The 20,267-nt window shown below is 42.1% G+C and overlaps 2 protein-coding genes across 2 annotated transcripts; both read left to right on the top strand.

The window, feature by feature from the left end:
* Window positions 1-3,326: 3,326 nt before the first annotated feature.
* IFNLR1 (interferon lambda receptor 1) lies at window positions 3,327-8,519 on the top strand. The gene is made up of 7 exons (XM_049821184.1): window positions 3,327-3,482; window positions 4,181-4,304; window positions 4,561-4,742; window positions 5,155-5,297; window positions 5,834-5,990; window positions 6,499-6,626; window positions 6,831-8,519. Exons 1-7 carry the CDS (start codon window positions 3,425-3,427, stop codon window positions 7,758-7,760), a joined length of 1,722 nt encoding a protein of 573 aa, XP_049677141.1. The 5' UTR covers window positions 3,327-3,424; the 3' UTR covers window positions 7,761-8,519.
* Window positions 8,520-12,068: 3,549 nt separating this feature from the next.
* Window positions 12,069-19,536, top strand: IL22RA1 (interleukin 22 receptor subunit alpha 1). Its single transcript, XM_049821182.1, has 7 exons — window positions 12,069-12,235; window positions 14,429-14,561; window positions 15,290-15,471; window positions 16,694-16,878; window positions 17,354-17,489; window positions 17,740-17,861; window positions 18,490-19,536. The coding sequence occupies exons 1-7, from the start codon at window positions 12,193-12,195 to the stop codon at window positions 19,516-19,518; spliced, it is 1,830 nt and encodes a 609-aa protein (XP_049677139.1). The 5' UTR covers window positions 12,069-12,192; the 3' UTR covers window positions 19,519-19,536.
* Window positions 19,537-20,267: the final 731 nt, after the last annotated feature.

The following is a 20,267-nucleotide window of genomic DNA, read 5'->3' as shown; positions in this document are numbered from 1 at the left end:
GACTTTCAATGTCCAGAATGTTTGTGACAACTGCCACCTCCTCTCCCCGCCTGCAACTTTCTCTTAGGCTGAGCAATCTCACCTAGCCCAGGACTATGAGAGCTGCTAGAGAAGAATGATTTTTGTCCTGCAGAAATTGAAAATTTTCTTCCCCCAAAATGTTGAGTTGAAACTCTCCAGTGCTTCAATAGAAACCTTCTCCAAATACATCTTCTTGTTTCCTTCAGGAAAAAAAAGCTTTTAACACTTCAGAAAGAAACAAAAATCAACTGCAGAAGACTCCATGTGGAGGCTATTTAAGAAGGCTATATTACATTTTAAGAAATACTGAAAACATTCAGCCAGCCCTTCACGCAATATGGTGGTGACAGAAATGTACGAGCACATCGGAAATGTTAAGCATACTGCACTTACAGATCAGTGGTTTGGTTTCCCAGGGTGCCATTTGTACCAGAAATGCCCTGTTAAATTTTTTTATATGTGGGGTTTTTCTCAACAGGATCAGTAGTTCTCCCAAGCTCACAGAATGCAGCACACACAGTTCTGCCAGAACAACTACGTGGGTGAGGTAAAAGAAAAAGGAAGGAGCTGGGATGACAGTACTTTATGTTGCCTATTGCCTCCAAAGATTTCATAAAATCAAACCACAGCCCAAACTGTGCCTTCCTCGCAAGATTAAGACTGTATTTCCTGCAGTGCCCCTCCTCAAGAAAGGAAGGTATCAATCAGTCTGACTCAGGAAAGGTTGCAGGGTTTGCCCTCGTGGTCTGAATCATCTGTTGCACGCAGAGAGGCAAGAGGTGGCAAATCGAGAGAGTCCCCCAAGTATCACCGGTACTACAGCCGTATGCAAAGACCCACCTACAGCTAAGGCATTGTACTAAGGAATGACAACTCCATCCCAAAGCATTTATGCTCCATATGAGTAAAACAGTGGGAGAATGTAGGCACAGTGGTGTGATTTGCCCAACGATGGAGAGTGTTACCAAGCCCAGCCCTCTGCAGCTGCAGGCATCCCTGCCTGCAATCATAAAGTCATCACAGGCCAACAGACCCCACAGCAAGCTCCCAGCATGACGACGGGTGCAATGGTGCTTCCTGCCCTTCACACACGGGTAACGAGTCTTGCTCTGCTGGCACCTGATCCATTGCCTGCCTGGGCAACCAAGGCCAGGGACAAAGGCTAGTCAGACAGCAGAGCAAAACTTTGGTGTGTACAATGCAAACTCAGTTGCCGCCATTAGAGGATGCTATCGAAAATACTCATGTAGGCCACTGTATAGGAGGGTGCTAGGCAATGCAGAGGGCGGAAGGAGTTTTAGTGAAGCTTGCCAAGTTTTTAAATAGGTCTTGATTGAAAGCCTGTCTCTTGGAGGAACAAATGTATTTTGTTTGATAGGCAGCGACACCTCGTGGCACAGGCCTCCCCCCCACCCCCGGTTTGGTGCCAACAGTACACTTGTTTTTGCTGGGACAGGTTCTCTCTCAGTCATGCTAAAATCAGGGGGAGTTTTGCCACAGAGGCAAGTGGAGCCCAGATTTCAGGGCAGATGTTTCACAGGAAACAATGATGATGATAAGATTCACCTCTTGCAAACACTTACTAAATATCACGCGTCATCTTTAAGAGAAGCTGCCTGAGGGCTTTTAATAAGACCTTAATGTGACTGGCCCTAGAATTGCTTCCTATTTTGTTCAGACTGCTACAGGAAGCATAAGAGCCGTGTGTTGGTACTAGCTCTGCAATTTGGATGCTAAAGGGGAATAGACCTAGGACCCTCCAGACCCTTAGCTTTGTTTTTTTCCTTATAAAAGATCCTTTTTGCATGAGAAAGAGAAACTTCAGAGAAATTAAGCAGAGGTAGCAAAACAGCCAAGGAACAAGAAAAGTACTGGTAACAGAAGCCCGTGGTAAGAAGAAATGGAGATTTTTGGAGAAAGTTGTGACTAAAGAAACTTGTAACTGCATCTCCTCCTACGGCTTGAATCATACCATGTTCAGGGAAATGAGACATTTGATACCTTCGTGGTAAACATACAAGCTTTTGCCAATACAAACCCAGCTCCATTGGCTCTTTTCCCACTTAGTACCCAGAACCTGACATTCACAGGTATAGCAACAGACTGTCTGCTGGGCTTGGTGAGTTTTCCATCTGGGGAAGACCCAGAAAAGCCCCTTTTCTCTATGTGTGGTAACTTCCTTGACCCATTTGCTTTCTCACAGCCCAGGCCTGGAAGTGATTGTGATGGGAAGAGCAGGAGAGTAGATGTGCCAACCGAACAGCACAACTGATCCAGCTATTTTTCCCCCCTTCTCTCTCTGTGCACAGGATGCAACGGCACAGCTATTCCAAGCACATAACGCTTGGGCACATTGTACTTGGTAGCATAGGTCATGGTTGAACCAGGATGCTTCCTGCTATGTTTCTGATACACACAGAACAAAACTGCTGTCTCCATGACTTTGCTTTAGGACGATGTGTGAGGCTGTAACATACAGGAGCAACTTAGGAACTGAGATTTGACCCAGGAGAGGTCTGGGGTTTAAAGGTACCATGTGCTGAAAACACAAACATCTTGCGAGTTTCATATCTGCAAACGCCAAAGCCTCATCGATTAGGCAGTGCAGAGGCCAAGAACCATGCATGTGTTGGCACAGTCCGGGCAACTGGTCCTGATCTTGACTGATATTTTTGGGTTGATGACAAATAATTGACAAGTGGTAACTAAGGTATAAGGAAATTGCAGCAGTGGCATTCAACAAAACCACAGAATTTATCAGAAGGATCCCTGTCCTTTCACTTGCCCACACTGTGTATGGGGCAGATCCCTGTCCCATTACTGCACTTTACCTCCCCCATCTGTAAAGTGGAGTAATTCCCTAACTTCTGAAAGACATTTTTAACCTGGTAACATAAATTAAGATAAAATCCTTGATCTCTTGTAAACACAAGACTATCATATCACATCACATACTACTGATTGATTACTGATTTTTATTATTGCTAGGTTATTATCAGATACCTCATGCAGTAAAACCTTATTTGATTTCTATTAATATTTCACAGCCACATAGGTAAATGCCAAAGGTCAATTTTTTAATGAGGTGCCTCACAAGATCAGGCTTGCACTGTGTTCCTTTCCCACATAGCCTGTGACAGAGATCAGTTATATTACACTGGAGGGCGTAGTACTGCAATCTTTACGTTTTTCTTTCATCAAAAGCACTCTCACATCTGCTCCTTTCCCAATTCAATGTGCAGTGCTATATTTGGGCCGTATCAGGAAGTGAGGCTGTGCGCATGTGTGCCGTTCATGAACTGCATCCTCCTCTGAAATTCATACAACTTAATACAAGAAAACAACATGAAGAAAAGGTAGCAAGAAAAGAAATATATTACAAGTGGAAAAGTTCTGCTTTGGCATGTCTACCTGGAGAGTTAGAGTCCTGATGGCACTGTGCTTCCTGCAGCAGACTAGAGGTATGGTACAGCTGTCTTTCTTTGTTACTTTTCATTTCGCTATGCTAAGTGGCTTTGCTTGTAGGAGGAAAGACACACACAGATAAATTTTAAAGAGTTTAAATGGGACTGATTCACATAAAGTAAAATATGCCGCTGTAAAGAAACAGCAATTTAAAATCTGTCTATAGAACGTGTCTTGTTGAAGGCTAGTGTTGTACATATTTATCTACTCGAAAAAATAGGTGCCAGGGAAGTACAAGGGGTAAGCCTGCATGCTGCATCTCGCTGCATTTGTGGGTAGGATCTGGCTTTGAAGAATTGGGATTGAATGAGCAGTGTGAGCCAGCTGTGTCTGCCTCATCCAGGAGCTAGGAGGTCAGAGCACAAGGGAGTCAGGTTGGAGTTTGTGGGGTTGTAAACCAGGTCACAGTGAAATCCAGTAAGACCATGGGGGAGGCCACTCCAAATTATAGAATAGGATGGTTCACACAAATGTAGGTCCTAATTCTAAAAGCTGTTGAGATGAAGAAGTTTTATAAGAGATGAGGAAAAACCGCCTACATCACAGACATACCTGCTTTCATTGCCAATTTCCAGTCTTAAATGAACTGAGCTGTTCTGCCCCAGATTTTGAAACCACCTTGGCCAAAAACAGGTGATATTTCCCATCCCCAAAGATATTTTAAATCATTCACATAATTTTTCCTTTCAATCAGGTCATGTTCAACTTCCCCCTCCTCAAAACGTTACACTACTGTCGAAGGATTTTGACATGATTTTGACATGGACTCCAGGAGAAGGCTCTCCACCAGATGTGACATACACAGTGAGGTATGAAAGGTAAGCACTTACAAAGGATGTCTGATTGAAAGTATGGCACAGGGAAAACATCTGTGCAGGTATATTAATCAATGTCATTAACGATCAGTGACGTGGCTGCATTCTTTCACCAAAACCAATCCTTATCCATCTGGAGAGTACTCCAAACTCTGAGCAAGATTTGGTACCCATCCTCCAAAACACTTCTTTCTCTTGCTCTATAAACTATAACAAGGCAGCATGTTTAATATTATGGTATGTTTGTTTCTTCTTTTAGCCAGGAACGCATGGAGAAATGGATAAAGGTTCCTCATTGCAAAAATATTCACAGAACTTCTTGCAATCTGACTTGTGTGCTTCGAAACTTCTTTGTTAAAGTCCGGGCTCGAGTAAAAGCTGTTTCTGGACGATTCCAGTCACCATGGGTAGAATCACAATTCAAGGAATACCATTTGGATGGTGAGTGTCTGTTAGGTTACAGCCTAAAGATGAAAGGACATGCCAACAACAGTGTTGGCATGAGCAAATGAGTAGACCACACACCACAGAAAGAGAAACAGTAACAGACAGCTCTATGAATGACAGCTTTATGAGTGAGCACAAACATGAGCCATGATCATTTGAAAATAAATTTCATAGCAAGTGTCAGAATTTGTTCATCAGTGCTCTAGGTGACCAAACTGGCTTCAAGCTTTCCACATACTAGTGGGGGTATGTTAGATAAAAAAGAGGTATTCCTTTGCCTTCCTCCTTCCTTCATGTCTATCACAAGATAACAATTAGAAGTGTAGATCAGTCACAGAAAAGCATTCCTTCTGTGAAGCTAAGACACAAGCAAGCACTATTCTTATGTCTGGTCACTCAATTACAGTGGAACTGGCTCCCCCAGTGCTAAATGTGAATGTCAAGGAGAAATTAATCCATGTGAATGCCTCCTTCCCTTTGGCCACCTGTGTGGAGAGTTTCTCATGGATGTATGACCTGAACCTTTGGGAAGCTGGATCTGAAGACAAGGTCAGTAAAACTTGCACTTCTTAGATGAAATGGAGGAATGATGCCCAGCTTGAATTGGAATAGCTTTGAATTTCTGGGCAGGGAGGGACTGGATCCAGGGCCTGGAGAAAATGAAATGGCCAAACCAGAGTTAAACCAAAGCCAGAGAGAAAAAGTAGATGTGTGTGTGTGCATCCTTACTTTATTGGTAGTTCCCTATTTTTATCAGGAAGATGCGCTGGGGATGCTACCCTATAGTCAGTATAATAGGGCAATATCTGAGGTTTAAAACAACTAGTTGAGGTACCACTCACAGTGTGCCATGGCAGAACAGAGCACAGCACCAGCTGGAAATCCCACCCTAGAATCCATAAACCCTAGGAGACATGCTTGCTACAAACAGCAAGCAAGACATGAAGTGCCTTTCCATTCACCTTCCAATCACTGGAGCCACAGAACATAATGAAGAGAATCATGGGCTAAAAAGGTAGAGAAACACCACCCAAATAATGGAAGAGCCATCTTTCCAACTCTCTGTTCTTTTTGTTTCTAAACAGAAGAAATACGAAGGTATCTTTAGGAAGAATACAGTGACTATTGATACCACTGCACTTAGAGGCAACTACTGTTTAAGTGCCAGATCTTCCTTCCAAAGCATTGACTTCAAGCACAGCAAATTCTCCCAACCAGTGTGTGTGCTATTAAACCAAAAAGGTATGACTTGATGGTGAGACATCAAAGGGGATTAGGGCAAGTCAAAGATTTCCACCAAAATTAGCTTTTCTACAAAAAAAAATGGGCTTCCTGTTAAATGGACTGGTTGGATTTTCTAGTGAAATGCTCCTGCTTTGTGTAGAAACATTTTCATAAAAAAAATCCAACCCTGAAATATTTTCTGAAAATACTGAAATATTGTACTTGAGTTATGCTCACAATGAAATTTTGGGAATATTCAAATTTATCCTGAAAAATATGTAAATAAAACCTCATTTTACTGCTCCAAGTAAGGCACTGACTGGTATTAACATTAATTTGTGGCTGTGACTCTGACTTAAGAGCCTGATCTTAGGCAAGTCTGTTATCCTTTCTCTGCATTTGTAAAATAAGTATCTTGAGCCTAACATTTTCCAAGATTTCTGAAAGAAAAGCTGAGTACAAGACTTCATTGTTACTATAAAATATACCACCAGCAGGAGATTATTTTTGTCTTTTTCTTTTTCAGCAGTGGAATGGAAGTTCCCATTTTCTGCCATGATCCCTGTGTTTGTCCTCCCCATCTTTCTGACGAGTGCCTTCATCATCTGCCTGCTGAAACAAGATGCTAAGCGAAAGAAGATGCCTCATGCTTTGGTATGGCCCAAATGCTGGGGTCCCCTCCTGACTCAAAGTCTTGCTGATTTTCGGAGGGTGACTGGGGAGGAATGGGGGAGTTTTGTGGTTCTCAGTTTTGCATTCATAAGTCCCATTATAAGTAAGATTTCCTATATCCAAACTTTTCTTTAAAAAGCATCACTAACTTACTGATCTGTGTGTCTTGTTTCTTTTCCCTGGTAGGATTTATCTCATTTAAAAGCTGCTGGACCAGCCTTTCACTGTGAGTTCAGTGAAAAGGAATTCTTCAGGGACTCTCTTATCTGCACAGAGAAGCCACTGTCACAAAGGAAGACAAACAAAGCTTTAGCAAGAAACAACCTACCACAGATGGCTTCTTTCCTCTCATCATCATCAACATCATCATTGGAGGAGGAGGAGGAGGAGGAAGAAGAAGAAGACGACAGCAGTACTTTCATCCCATACACTGAAATGCCTCAGTTTCCAAAGAGAAATCTCAACTGTCAACCATCCAGAACAGCTCAGGGGGAAACTAGCTTGGACTCTGGATCTGGAGGTCTCTCTGTGGACAGTGAATCTGTGCTTGACCTAAGTACCTTGGGTTTTTCTTTCTTTCCAATGAGAAAGAATGAGATGGACACCTCAGGATCCCAAGGAAATGAGAAGGCATCCCTTTCTCACAGTTCCTCTTTGGGAAGAATATCCTTCACTGATGTGAGATGCTCAGGTCCCAGGGAACATGGACAGCATGATACAGACAGGGATGAATGCCTGGAAATGACCCCTCTTCAAACACTGATGGAGGGGATTTGTGCCAAATGTCCAGCCAATGAGCACTACTTGCAGAGGAAGGCTCATCGTTTCACCAAGTATTACCAGAAACCAATAGTTGATCTGCATGTCCAGATCGGTGAGATACCACAGCTCAGTGAGGATCCCAGCACCGAGCTGCTCGTTTCCTTTCAGACATTACAGGTGGCAGAAGATGAAGGTATTGCAAGTGACTGTGACAGCAATAATTTTACAGAAGGGACACCTCCCGCATCCACAGTGCTAAGTGATACATTTGAAACTTCAAATATGGAGGAAAAATATGATCAAAAGTTTAAATTCAAAGGCTACGAGCACACACATTACATGGGAAGGAGCTAGAGTACCCTAGCAGTTCTGTGGAGTGTCTGGAAAATGCTGCAGAGTTCCAGATATCCAGGCAAGGATACCTAAACAAGAACAAGGACAAATAACTGATCCTGGTGCTTTTTGTATTTATTCATCTAGGCAGAGGTTTTTTCTACTGATGTCTGGCCTATCAAGGCATATGGCTTTAGGGACACAAAAGGTGTATTTTTACTGCTAAGTAACTAATGTACATTCACCATCCCTCTGTACAAGTACAGCTGTGATAAAGTGTTAAGGCTCTGGTATGAGGCACACTATTCAAACCCAGCCAGGGGTGAGGCATGCAGTGATACCTCATGTGGGTATCACACAGCAAACACGCAGTGCCTTGTGTTCACTTGAGACTTTAGAGCAAGGTAACTTTTACATGGGAGTTATGAAAGGCAAAACCACATCTGAGACAGCAAAAACACAACCTGGATCTGTGTGAAACCATCAGCTGGGTTCTGAAAATGCAGAGTGTTGTGCCTGCATGTTGATTTTGAGCTAGGATGACCTGCTAACATTACATTTGCTTCTCTGTAACTGCAAAACTGCACCCCTGCTTGACTGGAAGTACCTTACAGAGACATTTAGCAACCTTTGCTTCATGCGGGATGAAGAGATCTCCACCTCAATCTATAGAGATCACCTTCTGTGTTTCAACGGAGTGAACTGAAGACAAAGGGATAAATGTGCAGCATGTTTGTTTATTTATTTATTTTTACACAAATATACTTATTGAAGCTGAAATTCCACCTGCTGTGCAGAATGTCTGAGAGCTGCTTTATGCAGACACAATAGTATTTTGATATGTAACTCCATGTGTGCGTGTTTTTATGTTTCCCAGAACTATAAAGGGTGACTGAAGCTCATTCTGAAAAACATTACATTTTAAAACAAGACCCCCCCCTATGCTTTGGTTTGAGTGGAATCCTACGAGACTTCCCAGCCAGGTCACTCTGGGTCACTGAAAGACCAGGACTGTGACCATCTCTCTGAGCAAAGAATCAAACCAGAAGTCCACCAGCAAAAGGCACATGAGAGACAAAGCCTCCCTTGACTCTGCAATACTGACCTTTTCAGTGTATTTTTAATGTGTGCTCTTCACATCTCACAAAAGCATACTCTCCCATTTTATTCCAGTAAAAGGACACACAGAAAAGTAAAGCATTTAAAGAAAGAGGGAGACACAAAACAGCCATTCTCTGCAGAGAGGGTTGTCTCAGATGAGGGAAGGGTGTTGATGGAGGGTATTAAAGCTGACATCTTCAGAGAATCAGGAGAACAATATTAGAAAAAGGTAGGGGGTGATAGGAGGTGTTGGGAACTGCTTTGAAAGAGGAAAGCAAGATGTACTAATTGAGGTCCTGGATTAAAAGTAAAAAGGGGAGGTGGAAGAAAAGATTCATCAGCTAGAATTTCCCCTTTTTTTTCCTACCTGTCCTCTGCAAAGTGTCCTTAGGTACATCCTGCTTTGTAATCCCTCCTGTTCATTTAGAAAGATATAGATCATCCAAATATAATCACCACCCATTTTCTTGTGCAATCAAGGAAAAAGCCCCAGGCTTTGAGTTACAGGAAGCTCTGAAGTTATGCAACCTGTACAAAATTATTTTGACATGTCACAGCTCTGCAAACAGGGCCTGGGATCAGTTCTTTGTCTCATCCGGGTTTTCTCAGGATGGAAGTTGGGGGAAACGCTGCAGGTCAGGTGAGCTGTACTGGTGGAGGCAGCATCCCGCTCCTCCATGTTTTCTTTCACCAGGGCTTGAGACCTGCTTTCCACTGCAAAAGGGTCAGGGACGGCTAGAGCACAGTGCTCCCTCTTTCAGAGCAATCAGTCCATATCTTACACCTTACTTAACAGTTGTAGCTGTGTAATGAGAAAAGCAGCTCTCCCCTCTCACTGGAAGAGGTACGACCCAGTCAACCAAAAAAACTGGACATTGCTCATCTACTGGCTAAATGCAAGAGCTGGAATCAAATCTCCTACATCCCTAGATCAGCAGTTACTAGGCTTCATGCAGTCTTCACAGAGTAGGGGTCTGCAGCCTGAGCCCTGCAGCAGCTCAGAGGAGATAACCACCTTGGGTTTTTTGACCTTAATCTTCACAAATCTCTGGCATGCATGATTTTTCTCCTTTCCCCAGCTGTGCCAAGTTATAAGCAGAGTTCCATGGAAAATCTGTGTTACACACCTCTCAGTCTGTTTTTGTCCTTAGGAACTACCTTCTGACATAGGCTCAGGCTCTACACTTTGGAAGTTGAAAGCCAAGTGTTTAATTTTAAACTTGGAACCAGACTTTTGGAAATCTTCAGGTACCTAAAGATTCAGAGCTATTCAAAAGGTAGCATCTCTCTAGAAGTAAGGGCAGAAATAAAGTTTTAAGTTATATTCTCAAAACTAAAGTCTCAGGTGGACTACAATTTGCCTCACCTCTGCCCTATCATGGGTCATCAAATGGCAGAAGCATGAGGCAGTGACATGAGGGAAGGAAACAATGGAAGTACTTTAGCAAGCTATTCAGGAAACACCCTAACAAAGAGTTCTACCTAATTAGATGTAGGCCACACTGGTGGGTAGGTGTGTCATCTTTAATAAACCTGTGAGGCTTCTGCAATTGTCCAAGTGAGATGAGAAAGACGAAATGACAGCTATGCATCAGTGGCATGGTTTGAAGCATACAGCCCTGTTAATATCGAAGCAGGGCAGGGAATAGAAACAACTTCAGGAACATAAGATGAAGAGGTAAGCAGAAGGGGTAGTAATTTCTATCACATTTTTGGCCACAAGGATAGATGAAAGTAGTGTGGATAGTGAAAGTAGTGTGCTTTCAGCTTCAGAATCACACATGGTTTGTATTGTGATTAAACTGGCTGCAGGTGTGATGTTGCTTATGGGACTCACTTGTAATAATAAGAAAAAAAATCTAGCATTTAGGAGCTTTAAATAGGCTTTAGACAATATAAGAGCACTGCTTATAAGGAATTTGTCTAATGCACAGTTGTCCTATGTGGTTTATGGCAGATATTTCTATTACAACTTTTCTAGGGCTGAAGCAATCACAATTTGAACAGTTCTCAGTGTTCAAAAAGACAGTCCAGTTGGTTTTGCTTTGGTGGAACCTCAGCTTTATGCAATGGTCCAGTTAGTTCTAGGCAAAACTGAGGACTGAGAACAAGACCTCCTCATTTTGTGAACAGTTATGACCATGGGATAAAGTGAGCCAGAGAAACAAGCCAGGAAGGTTACCCAGTTTGTGTCAAGGGAATAGCTAGTGGCTAAGGGAGTTTCCTAAGCATCAAATGCAGGCTATATGTGTGAAGCTTTCTCTGCTTACGACATCTTGGGTCAAATAAGCAGCATACAGCTGTACCAGTTCTTCATATGTTAAACACATCTGGTGGTTCTAAATCCGCATCTCCTGGAGACAGGCAATTAGTTTTCACTTTTGACCAAAGAAGGAAATGTCTCTCCCTCTCCTGAGAAAAGCCTGAAAATGTAACTTAAGAACACCCTAAAAAACTAAGAACACTATGCAAAAGGTACTATATCTCTTTTTTTTTTTTTAGATTTCATACAAATTCCCAGTTCTTACCATATGGCATTCATGATACTCAGAACAGAGACTTAAATTGTAAGCAGCCACAGAAATAAACTGTAGGTCTACAGTGGCCTCTGAGAAAAGCCACAGAACAGCATGTGCTCCTCCTATGGAAAGGCTACCACCTTTCTACATCAAATGAGAGAACCTCTGCAGCCACCTGCTAGTGCAGAGTTATGACAAACTTAGAAGCTCACGCTCTGCCCACTATGCACCAGGGCTACATGTTAGTCATCTGGCTTTCATCCAAGGCCAGTATGAACAGTAGAAAAGCTGAAAAACCAGTGATCTACCTGACTTTCATTTTAAGAAAGTATTTGAAGGTATTTCTTAAGGAAATACGTGTCTTGCTTACAGCAGTTATAAAACCAACTAGGTGCACAGCACTAAGTTTTAATTTCTAGAGTTTTAACAAGTCAAAGTTACCCGACCAGAAAAGCAAGCCCCAAAACTGAGAAACCTCAGTGAGGGCTTTCAGGCAGGAAGCTCTTTATCAGCAAAATGGTATTTGGCACTCTTTCAAAAGCTGAAGATTTTCTAAGCCTCTGGCTTGTGCACCTTTGTACAGTTAGGTGTGCATACTCAGAAGGGGAGAGGTGCTCCTGTTGTCACTCTTACAGTCTCTCTTAACACATGCGCACAGATCTTTAGCTGGTGATCTCAGATCCAAATGAATGCGGGATAGTAGCTCTGCAGTCTGTTACTGAGAAACAAATCCAACCTGGCCTCACAAACAAGAATTTAACTCTTGTGAAAGGTGATTCACCTGCACACAGGATCAACTGCCTGCTCTCTCAGCCCAGCTTGCATAGTTATTCATGAAGCAATTTCTGATTGTCTTGGCTGTATTTTCAGTGGTCGGTAAGTCCTGATTTCTCCTTTCCTGTCACTGATCGTGGTTGTTTCTGTGTGATCCTGTAGTATGGGAGGTAGTTCAATCATGTTTCCTGAAATAAGACCTAGAGAATGAGCTGTTTTCTGAGATTGTTCAAAAGCTCTCTTCTGTGTTGCTCTCTCCTTTTAGTATTTTCAAAATGAGGTTGATGTGCTCAGTGCTTTAAGGATTACTAGGAAGAAAAGATTCCTTCACTTCAAAGCGTTTGCCACTGATGTGTTACAACCCAATTCCTACAGAAGTAAAGGATATTCACTGACTTCAGGGGGCTTTGGATCAGTCCCCCTGTGTTTTAAGTGGAGACACAAATGAATACAAGAACAGCCCTGATTTAAAACAAACAAATAATGTACCCCTACAAGCCATTTAATCCTAGTCCAGATGTAGCAAACTCACTCCTGGGTGAATCAAGGATAAACTTGCTATGTTTTCAAACGGCAGCTTTTCAGCAAGCAACCTTACCATTCATCTGCTCTTGTGTCTGTGATCTTATACTGTAGGGAAGGTGCCTTCAGAAACTTCTAAAACAGAGGGACTTTCACGCTGTGAAATATCCTGGGTTTTCCCTGCCCGCACTTGACTGTGCTTATGTTAAGCTGCTTTGCATAACTGTGTTTTAGTAAGGATAAATGTGGGAAGACGGAGGTTTCCTACTTCCGATATGATCAGGGTATTAGTGACTCAGTTTTCATGCTGCTCAGACAGGGAAACCCACCCACTGTATACCAACTGCTGCATTTTTGCCTGGCCAGGACGATTGTGCTGTGTCTTGCATGAGCACAGGCAAGTGCTGAAATGCAGATGAGGTCAGGACAATATTGGGCTAGAATGCAATCCATTTATGTGTTGCTTTCCTGCCCAAATGCCATACACAACAAGACTGAGAACTGGATCTATGTCTTTCTGCCTATTTCTCCTCCTATACAGCAGGCTAGTTTAAACTGCTGACACTCAGTTCTCCTTCACGGAGGAAGCTGCAGGTAAAGCTTGGAGCGAGGATCCAGGAACTGGTGTGGTTTAGTCCCTGCTCTACCATAACTGTTCAATGTGATCTTGTCCAAATCACCCCCATTCTGGTCCTCAATTTTCCCATCTGTAAAATGGTGCTTTTACTTGCTTATCACACCATTTTTTCAGGGGGGGGGACTCACTGATTTTGAGTGTCCATTTACCAGCACCATAATGGGACTGTTCATTTTCAGCAAGTGCAGGCTGAAGTCCATGCAAGTTCAAGGTGTTGATCAATACCACAAACCAAGAGTTGAGTAATATATAAATTATCTATCTTTGAGGATGTGTCTATAATTTGAATTTACAGAGCTTATAAATTCTGAAGGTTACTCTGCAAGTTAGAAGGTCTTGTGAATGAGCCTTGAGAAAATTTTGCACTGTGTATTCTCATGACAGGAGAAAGCCAAAGGTCTCTATGACACTCTTCTGCAGTGCTTGCTCAGAGCCAGTTTGCTGCAGGTGGATCATGGTGGTATTCTGTTCTACAGAGGCACCTCAGACCAGGGGCATGTTTGTCAGGGGCAAGTTAACATTTCTGTTTATCAAAGCCAGAATCCATGCTCTGTGGGGAAGAGGCAGAGGGCTCAGAAAGCAGGGAACTGAGTTGTTTGCCTTCACCCTGGCACACCCAGATCAGAGTCCAGGCATCAGGTCTTTGTGTGTCTCTCTGTACAGGCAGTCTCCATCCAATAAAACATGGAGTACGAAAGGTTAATGGCAGTCACATCTTCAATGATATGAAACTGATCTCAGCATATTAATTCCTTGAGTATGGGCAGAAGCAGAGACATTCATAGACATGAATCTAGCCTTGGTCTTCCAGCCATTTAACTGCTTTAAAAGAAACCTGATAAGGAACTCAAGGATTCTCTTTCTGACTCTTGAGTTTTTGAGGCCTTTCTGTAAAAATTCTTGACTTACATTTCTTTGGGATGAGTGAACAATCTGCAAGGCATATACGGTGATGCTTGCACAGTTTGAATTCCTGTTCTGTTCAAACTTCTGCTTTGCAGCCCATCTCTAGCAAACTGAAGTGGCATACCTGATATTTCTGTTCACTGAAAGGCTAAGCAACATCGGACCCATATTCATCTGAGGGCTGAGATTGCAGAATATGCATTTTAATACTAGTTTCTTTACTCCCCCAGGCATTGTGACTACAGAGGAGTCATCATGTCTGAAACATGTAGCATTTTCTTCTACAAACTTTGAGAACATCCTGACATGGGAAACTGAAGCAGATATTCCCCCTGGCACTTTATTTGATGTCCAATATAAACAGTATGTGAAGTTTGCTTCTTTTTGGTGTTCTGTTGTTCTTAGGGCCAGTGTTCTCAGTGAGAGAAGAGCCAAGAAAGAAAAGCAGATTTTGCTGTTTCTGCTGCTTGTTTTACTGTTACAGAAATGGTTCTGCTTAGACAAGAACTCAATAAAGGACAGCATTATTTAAAGTGGTAGATGGTGCTCAGTTAAGCAAATACTTTTATGTTTTGGCTTGCCAGCTTTACTCCATTGCTGAGCTACTCTTAGCCTTCAGCAACTTCCTTCTCTCTATTCTGTAGTTTCCTCACCTGTAAATACAGGTAATAGCAATTGTCTTCCTCTGGTTCAGTCACTAGAGCTAAGAGAAATCAGACCAGTGCTACACAATAGCTTTGTTGCCTTTGGGTAAGTCTGCAAACTCTGCAGCAAACTTGCATGCAACCATTCAGTGTCAGAGCTGGGCAAAGAACCCCGGAGTCACTGACTCGCAGGACACTCCTGTGTGTACCTTGAAATAAACTGCACTTCCTCAAGGCGATATCCATGCAGAAACCATCAATGGGAATGCATTAAGGACTGTAGTCCAGGGGAAGTTTCTCTGCCATTCCTTTCCCCACCACTTGCTAATTGCAATAACAAATTTAAAATCTACTAAGAGTTGGCAAAACGTCCTGTTTGGATCATTCTGGGAAGGGTTGTATTGCATCTGTTCTACCAAACAGACTAAAAGCTTTTTTTGTCCTAAGGTATGGAGAAGAATTCTGGCTTAAAAAGAGTGAGTGCCAGAGTATCACACAGCCTTTCTGCAATCTCACTCGTGAAACAGAAAACTTCTCGGAGCTTTACTACGGCAGGGTGAGAGCCACTGGCCAGAACTACTGCTCCTCCAAGTGGGTGCTCTCAGAAAGATTTGGACCCAGAAAAGAGAGTACGTACCGCTGCTGAAATCTATTAAATATTGGCTGATAGGGATTTATTACATATCTTGCTGATATTTAGGACAGCATTTCCTCTAATTTCAGTATTGCACGACTCTGTGCTTGGTAGGAAGGGAGTGAAGGCCTGAAGAAGGCTTGTTATTGGGCAAAGAGGCAAATGAACAACTGGGCAGGGCCTTCCCTGAGGTCCGACACCAAAGTGGGATTAGAGGAGAAAAGGAAAAGCCAGATGTCCTTGAAAGAAGAACTGCTATTAAGGCTGACGAGAGGCAGAAGGAAACTAGTAAGAGACATGGTGGGCAACCTGAGGACAGTCACATAAACTATGAAATTTGAACTCCTGAAAATCAGGATAAGCAGCCAGACCAATGGATGCTTAATGTTCCCAACCCCTAAGTGAGCTCTACTGCAGACATACAACACAGCCTTTTAGGAGCCTTATTGGCTCTATGACTAAAATTATCCCACTGTATATTTGTCAAGAATAATTCGAGGTGGCATTAGCAGTCAATGATTATCAAGAGCCTTCAGATCTCTGCACAAAATAAGCTATGAAAGAGCCATAGGTTGCTTTGACCATTAAACATTCACTTTTCATTGCAGCATAAGCATTAGCACCCACAGTGAGGTGATCCCATCCCCCAGAGCCATTCGTTTCAGTTTGATGTTTTCAAGCTACATGGCCTTGGAGGAATACTGAATGCTGCTTTTAAATACGGTGTTATAGATTGGGTTAAACCTCTGTTTAAATGTTCAGTGTAGCGCATGCCTTTCACTGAAGATAAATATAGATACAAAAGAGCTTAACTACTCTGAACACAAAATCTGATGTAGGATGGGAATAGGAATTTAGATAGCAGTGCCCTGTGGTGGGATTTCACACTCACACACGCATGAAGGAGGATGTCCCTTTGCAGGACAGGGAAGCAACGTGGAAACAGTGAGAACATGGTTCTAAGGAAAAGCTTGGGGCAAGAATTTCTAGGGACAAACACTGGCTAAAGGTGGCAGGACCCCAAGGGAAGACAGTATCTCCAGTTGCCTGATTTTTCCTATGCTCAGTGAAATACAGCTCAAATACCTTTTTGTATATAAACAGAAGAAATAATTTACAGTGAGTCTGGGTTGTGTATATAAGATGTATATAAGATGATCCGATAATGTATCAGCTTTAATCTTAACAGCTGACACTGCCTGTTCTATCTTTTTTAGCTATTATTGGAGCACCAGAAGTGGAGTATATTCCTTATGTACGGTCCATAAAGTTTCTTATACAGCCTCCCTATACTCCACTGAGAGGTGAGGATGACCGCCAGCTAACCGTAGAGGACATTTATAGCAAATTCGGTGCTGTTGATTATCACTTAACAATATTCAACCAACGGACACACCAAAAGGTAAAGCACAACCTCAGGCCACTAGCCCACTGACTTTTGTGAATCACATTTCGCATACGGTGGAGAAGGACCTTGGAGCTTATACATGATGGATGAGATTTCTGATGTACAAGGGAAAGTCTCAGACCCTTTGACTCTCAGTAGACATGAGGAACTTTACGCATTCCTCTAAAATGCTGGAAAAGAAACTGGAGTTTCCAAAGGTACTGTATAAGTAGCAAAAAGTAAAACCACTGGTGACTAAAAAGAGAATGACTTAATTAGTTCAAATCTTAAGGAACTGAAATGCAAAAATTAAATACAGTAACAGTAGAAAGCAAATTATATATTTAGAATTCCATATATACAGAATTATTATAGTCCTATAACACCTTATTGGTAAATAAAATTTTATGCTGATTTTTGCAATCTGATTTGAAGAAAATGTGTGCATTTTATCTTTCTAAAATATGGAATTTGCCTTTATTTTGAATAGTGGACAAAGAGTGAGCACAACAAAGAATTTGAAGTTTCCAACTTGGACCCAGACACTGAATATAACGGAACAGTATATATATCTCTCCTCCAGAGAAACAGCAAATCTCAAGTATTTTGGGTTAAAACACTAGCAGGTGAGGCTGTTAACTCTGCTAATTTAAAAGTTCAGCTAGGATATTGGATATACACAAAAGAGACCAATTTTCAGCTGGTATAAAATAACATAGCCTTGTTAAAGACATTGAAGCAACACTGACTGTCCTAATTTAAAAATCTAGTCCTATGGGACTAGACCTATAACATCATTTAGCTAATCTCATGCAGTTTTTCTAATCCAACTCTCTGAAGCTACATTTTCCACTTGTTCTCTTCCCTACTAACCAGACAGCACATGGCTTCTCTACTGTTTCGTGGCACTTGCATTCTGTGCCGGACTGGTGTTTGCTACAATTAGTTATGTGATCTACAAATATGTCACGCAACGCAGTGCACAGCCTATGTCTTTGGTAAGTGTTCTTTAGCCATTGCGGCAAACCTTTAAAATGCTCAGGACTATGTACATGCACTTAAATAGTAATGCTAATTGAAGAGGATGAATGAGTAGATAAGAGCATTGTTTAGGCAATCACTGCAGACTACTGGTAGTTAAAAGACGGGTGCTCCGAACTTCCCCCAATCTGGGCCCCTTTAAAGGAGGTATCAGATTAGGCAGCTAAAATCTGAGGCATTCTATATCACTACTTCCTCTTGAAACCCTGGGCCTTCTTACCTATCCTTCATCTCCCATAGCAAGCATTGCTTCTGCATGCTAAATGAGTTTAAGGGCAATCTATTTCCATGCTCCAGGACTTAGGCCAAATTCTGCAAAAATTAAAGCAGGATTTTTTCTTCCTCATATTTTAGGATTGCATAGTTGCATAGTTGCCCTGATGCATAATGAGAGATGTCTGTATTCCTCTGAAGGGTCACTCCTCAGGAAAAAAAACAGAGCTCTTTTGTCAACAGGGCATATCCCTGGTGGTTATTGCTGGCTTTACTGATATTTCTCCAAAGAAAATTTTAAAGAATCTAAAGCAAACCTTCCAACCCACAGCTTCTTGTTAGTAACTCATATTTGTCTATCTACTTCAACAGGACGTCAGAGGGATTTCATCATTCCAGCCTCTTACACTGACAGTGGAGCATATTATAAAGCCCATTAATTTATGCAAACCTTCACTTCCCATCCCTGAAGTGCAATTAACACAGAACAGCCAACATTTGGACAGAGCACTGGAGCAACCATGGTCTTTCTGTCCACCAGAAACTGCCTATCAGCAACAGGCAGATGTACCGACATTCCGGCTGCCCACTCAGCCACCCTGCTTGGCAAGCGCAGCTCCTACTGGTTACACTCCTCACATAGCTAAGCAAAACATTCCTACTGCCACATCCAGCAAAATTCTGCCCCTGATCTATGGGGTGTGTGTTGAAGGCACAGACCATGTTGACAAGAAGAATTTGCAGCCAAACCAAATGCTAAAGGAAGTTTCTCCAGATAGTTTTGTTGGTGAAAAGCTCATAACCCAGATGCTGGGCAAGAGCTGCGGCCATTCTAATTACAAAGAACAGAGGCCAAACTTGGCATTGTGGAACAGCAGTGACACAAGAGAGTCAGTTCTCTTACAGGAGAGCCTGGGGCAAACACAGCAACTGCTGTTGCAGATTGACAGGATGGAAACTAAAGTGCATGTATCCCAGCTGTCACTGTCTTTGCTGGAACAAAAAGGATGCTATAGACAACAGACAGCAGAACTGCCACCGTTAGTGTCTCCAGTGAAAGCTGACACAGACTATGTTCCAGAGGATGAATCTCTGTCGTCTCTATCAGCAACCCTCCTTTTCTCAGTCAGTAGTGGTAACAACTTCCCTGGAGAGAACAACACAGAGCAGTGGATGTTGCCAGATTCATTCTCACATTCTGCAAATAAACTGCAGTTCCCAGAGACTCAAGAAACAGAGATGTTAACAGCGACAAAGGAGCTAAACTGCACAAAACTGAATAATGTTGTGTCCGAAGACACTATCTTAGACCAGGACAATGGCACTCCTCTCACTATGCTGTTCAAAGATTTGGACTTAAAAGTACTGTGGGATGAGGACGAAAACACGGAATTTTATTAGGATGATTTAATGATACTAAAATCCAGATTATGTTTGCTTGCATGAAATAGTAGCCTACCGTGCAATCAGTGCAATGCAAATAAACATAGCTAATCTTGGATGTATTAACATGGCACAGAGCTGTCAGACTGTTTCCACTATTGTTCTATTGTGGGGAAAGGTACCTTTACTCATACAATTACTTTTTGCTACACTGCAATACTGTATCTTTGCACTTAAATAATAGGCCTTTATTTCTTGCATATTCTTCAAGTTTATTATGAATTGGACTACTTCAAAAGCTGAGTTAGGACTCAAGTTCAAATTGCAGATTCAGTTTACTGCAAATTTAGCAAAATTCACAACAGAAACTGCATTTGCTCTTTACCAACACCAAAGATCCAGGTCCAAGGTACATCCATCCTTTGAAGAAATTCAGTAGCAGATGTATGCAAACCTGAAAGACTTAAAAGTATCATGGTACAGTAAAAGAATTAAATATATATTGGTGTTCTACCCTTGGATATATGATTCGTGCAAAACAACAGGCTACTTCCATGAAGGACTTTGCCTTTAAAGCAGTCACTGAAACTATGGTGATAGCTCCTGATGCAGCAGTTCTGTGAAACTACATGTCCCCTGTCCTGCTGTGCCCTTTAATGCTTATAGAAAGATAAAGCCTTTTTCATCTCTGCAACAGATTAATGCAGTCTTGGCCCAGTTCTGACATATTTCTCAGCTGCTGCTCATTTCTTTCTCTAAAATAGTCA

The sequence above is a fragment of the Accipiter gentilis genome, chromosome 17, assembly GCF_929443795.1.
Source record: "Accipiter gentilis chromosome 17, bAccGen1.1, whole genome shotgun sequence".
NCBI lineage: Eukaryota > Metazoa > Chordata > Aves > Accipitriformes > Accipitridae > Astur > Astur gentilis.
Note: the sequence above shows the minus strand (reverse complement) of the source record. Positions and strands in the feature narration are given on the sequence as shown.

Excerpts from the sequence above, each read along its gene's own strand:
- IFNLR1 (XM_049821184.1), top strand. The coding sequence starts at position 3,425 with ATGTCTACCTGGAGAGTTAGAGTCCTGATGGCACTGTGCTTCCTGCAG. Across the intron at positions 4,305-4,560 it reads TACACAGTGAGGTATGAAAG|CCAGGAACGCATGGAGAAAT; the intron begins GTAAGCACTTAC and ends TTCTTCTTTTAG. Across the intron at positions 5,298-5,833 it reads AAGCTGGATCTGAAGACAAG|AAGAAATACGAAGGTATCTT; the intron begins GTCAGTAAAACT and ends GTTTCTAAACAG.
- IL22RA1 (XM_049821182.1), top strand. The coding sequence starts at position 12,193 with ATGAAGCAATTTCTGATTGTCTTGGCTGTATTTTCAGTGGTCG. Across the intron at positions 14,562-15,289 it reads TTTGATGTCCAATATAAACA|GTATGGAGAAGAATTCTGGC; the intron begins GTATGTGAAGTT and ends TTTTGTCCTAAG. Across the intron at positions 16,879-17,353 it reads ACCAACGGACACACCAAAAG|TGGACAAAGAGTGAGCACAA; the intron begins GTAAAGCACAAC and ends TATTTTGAATAG.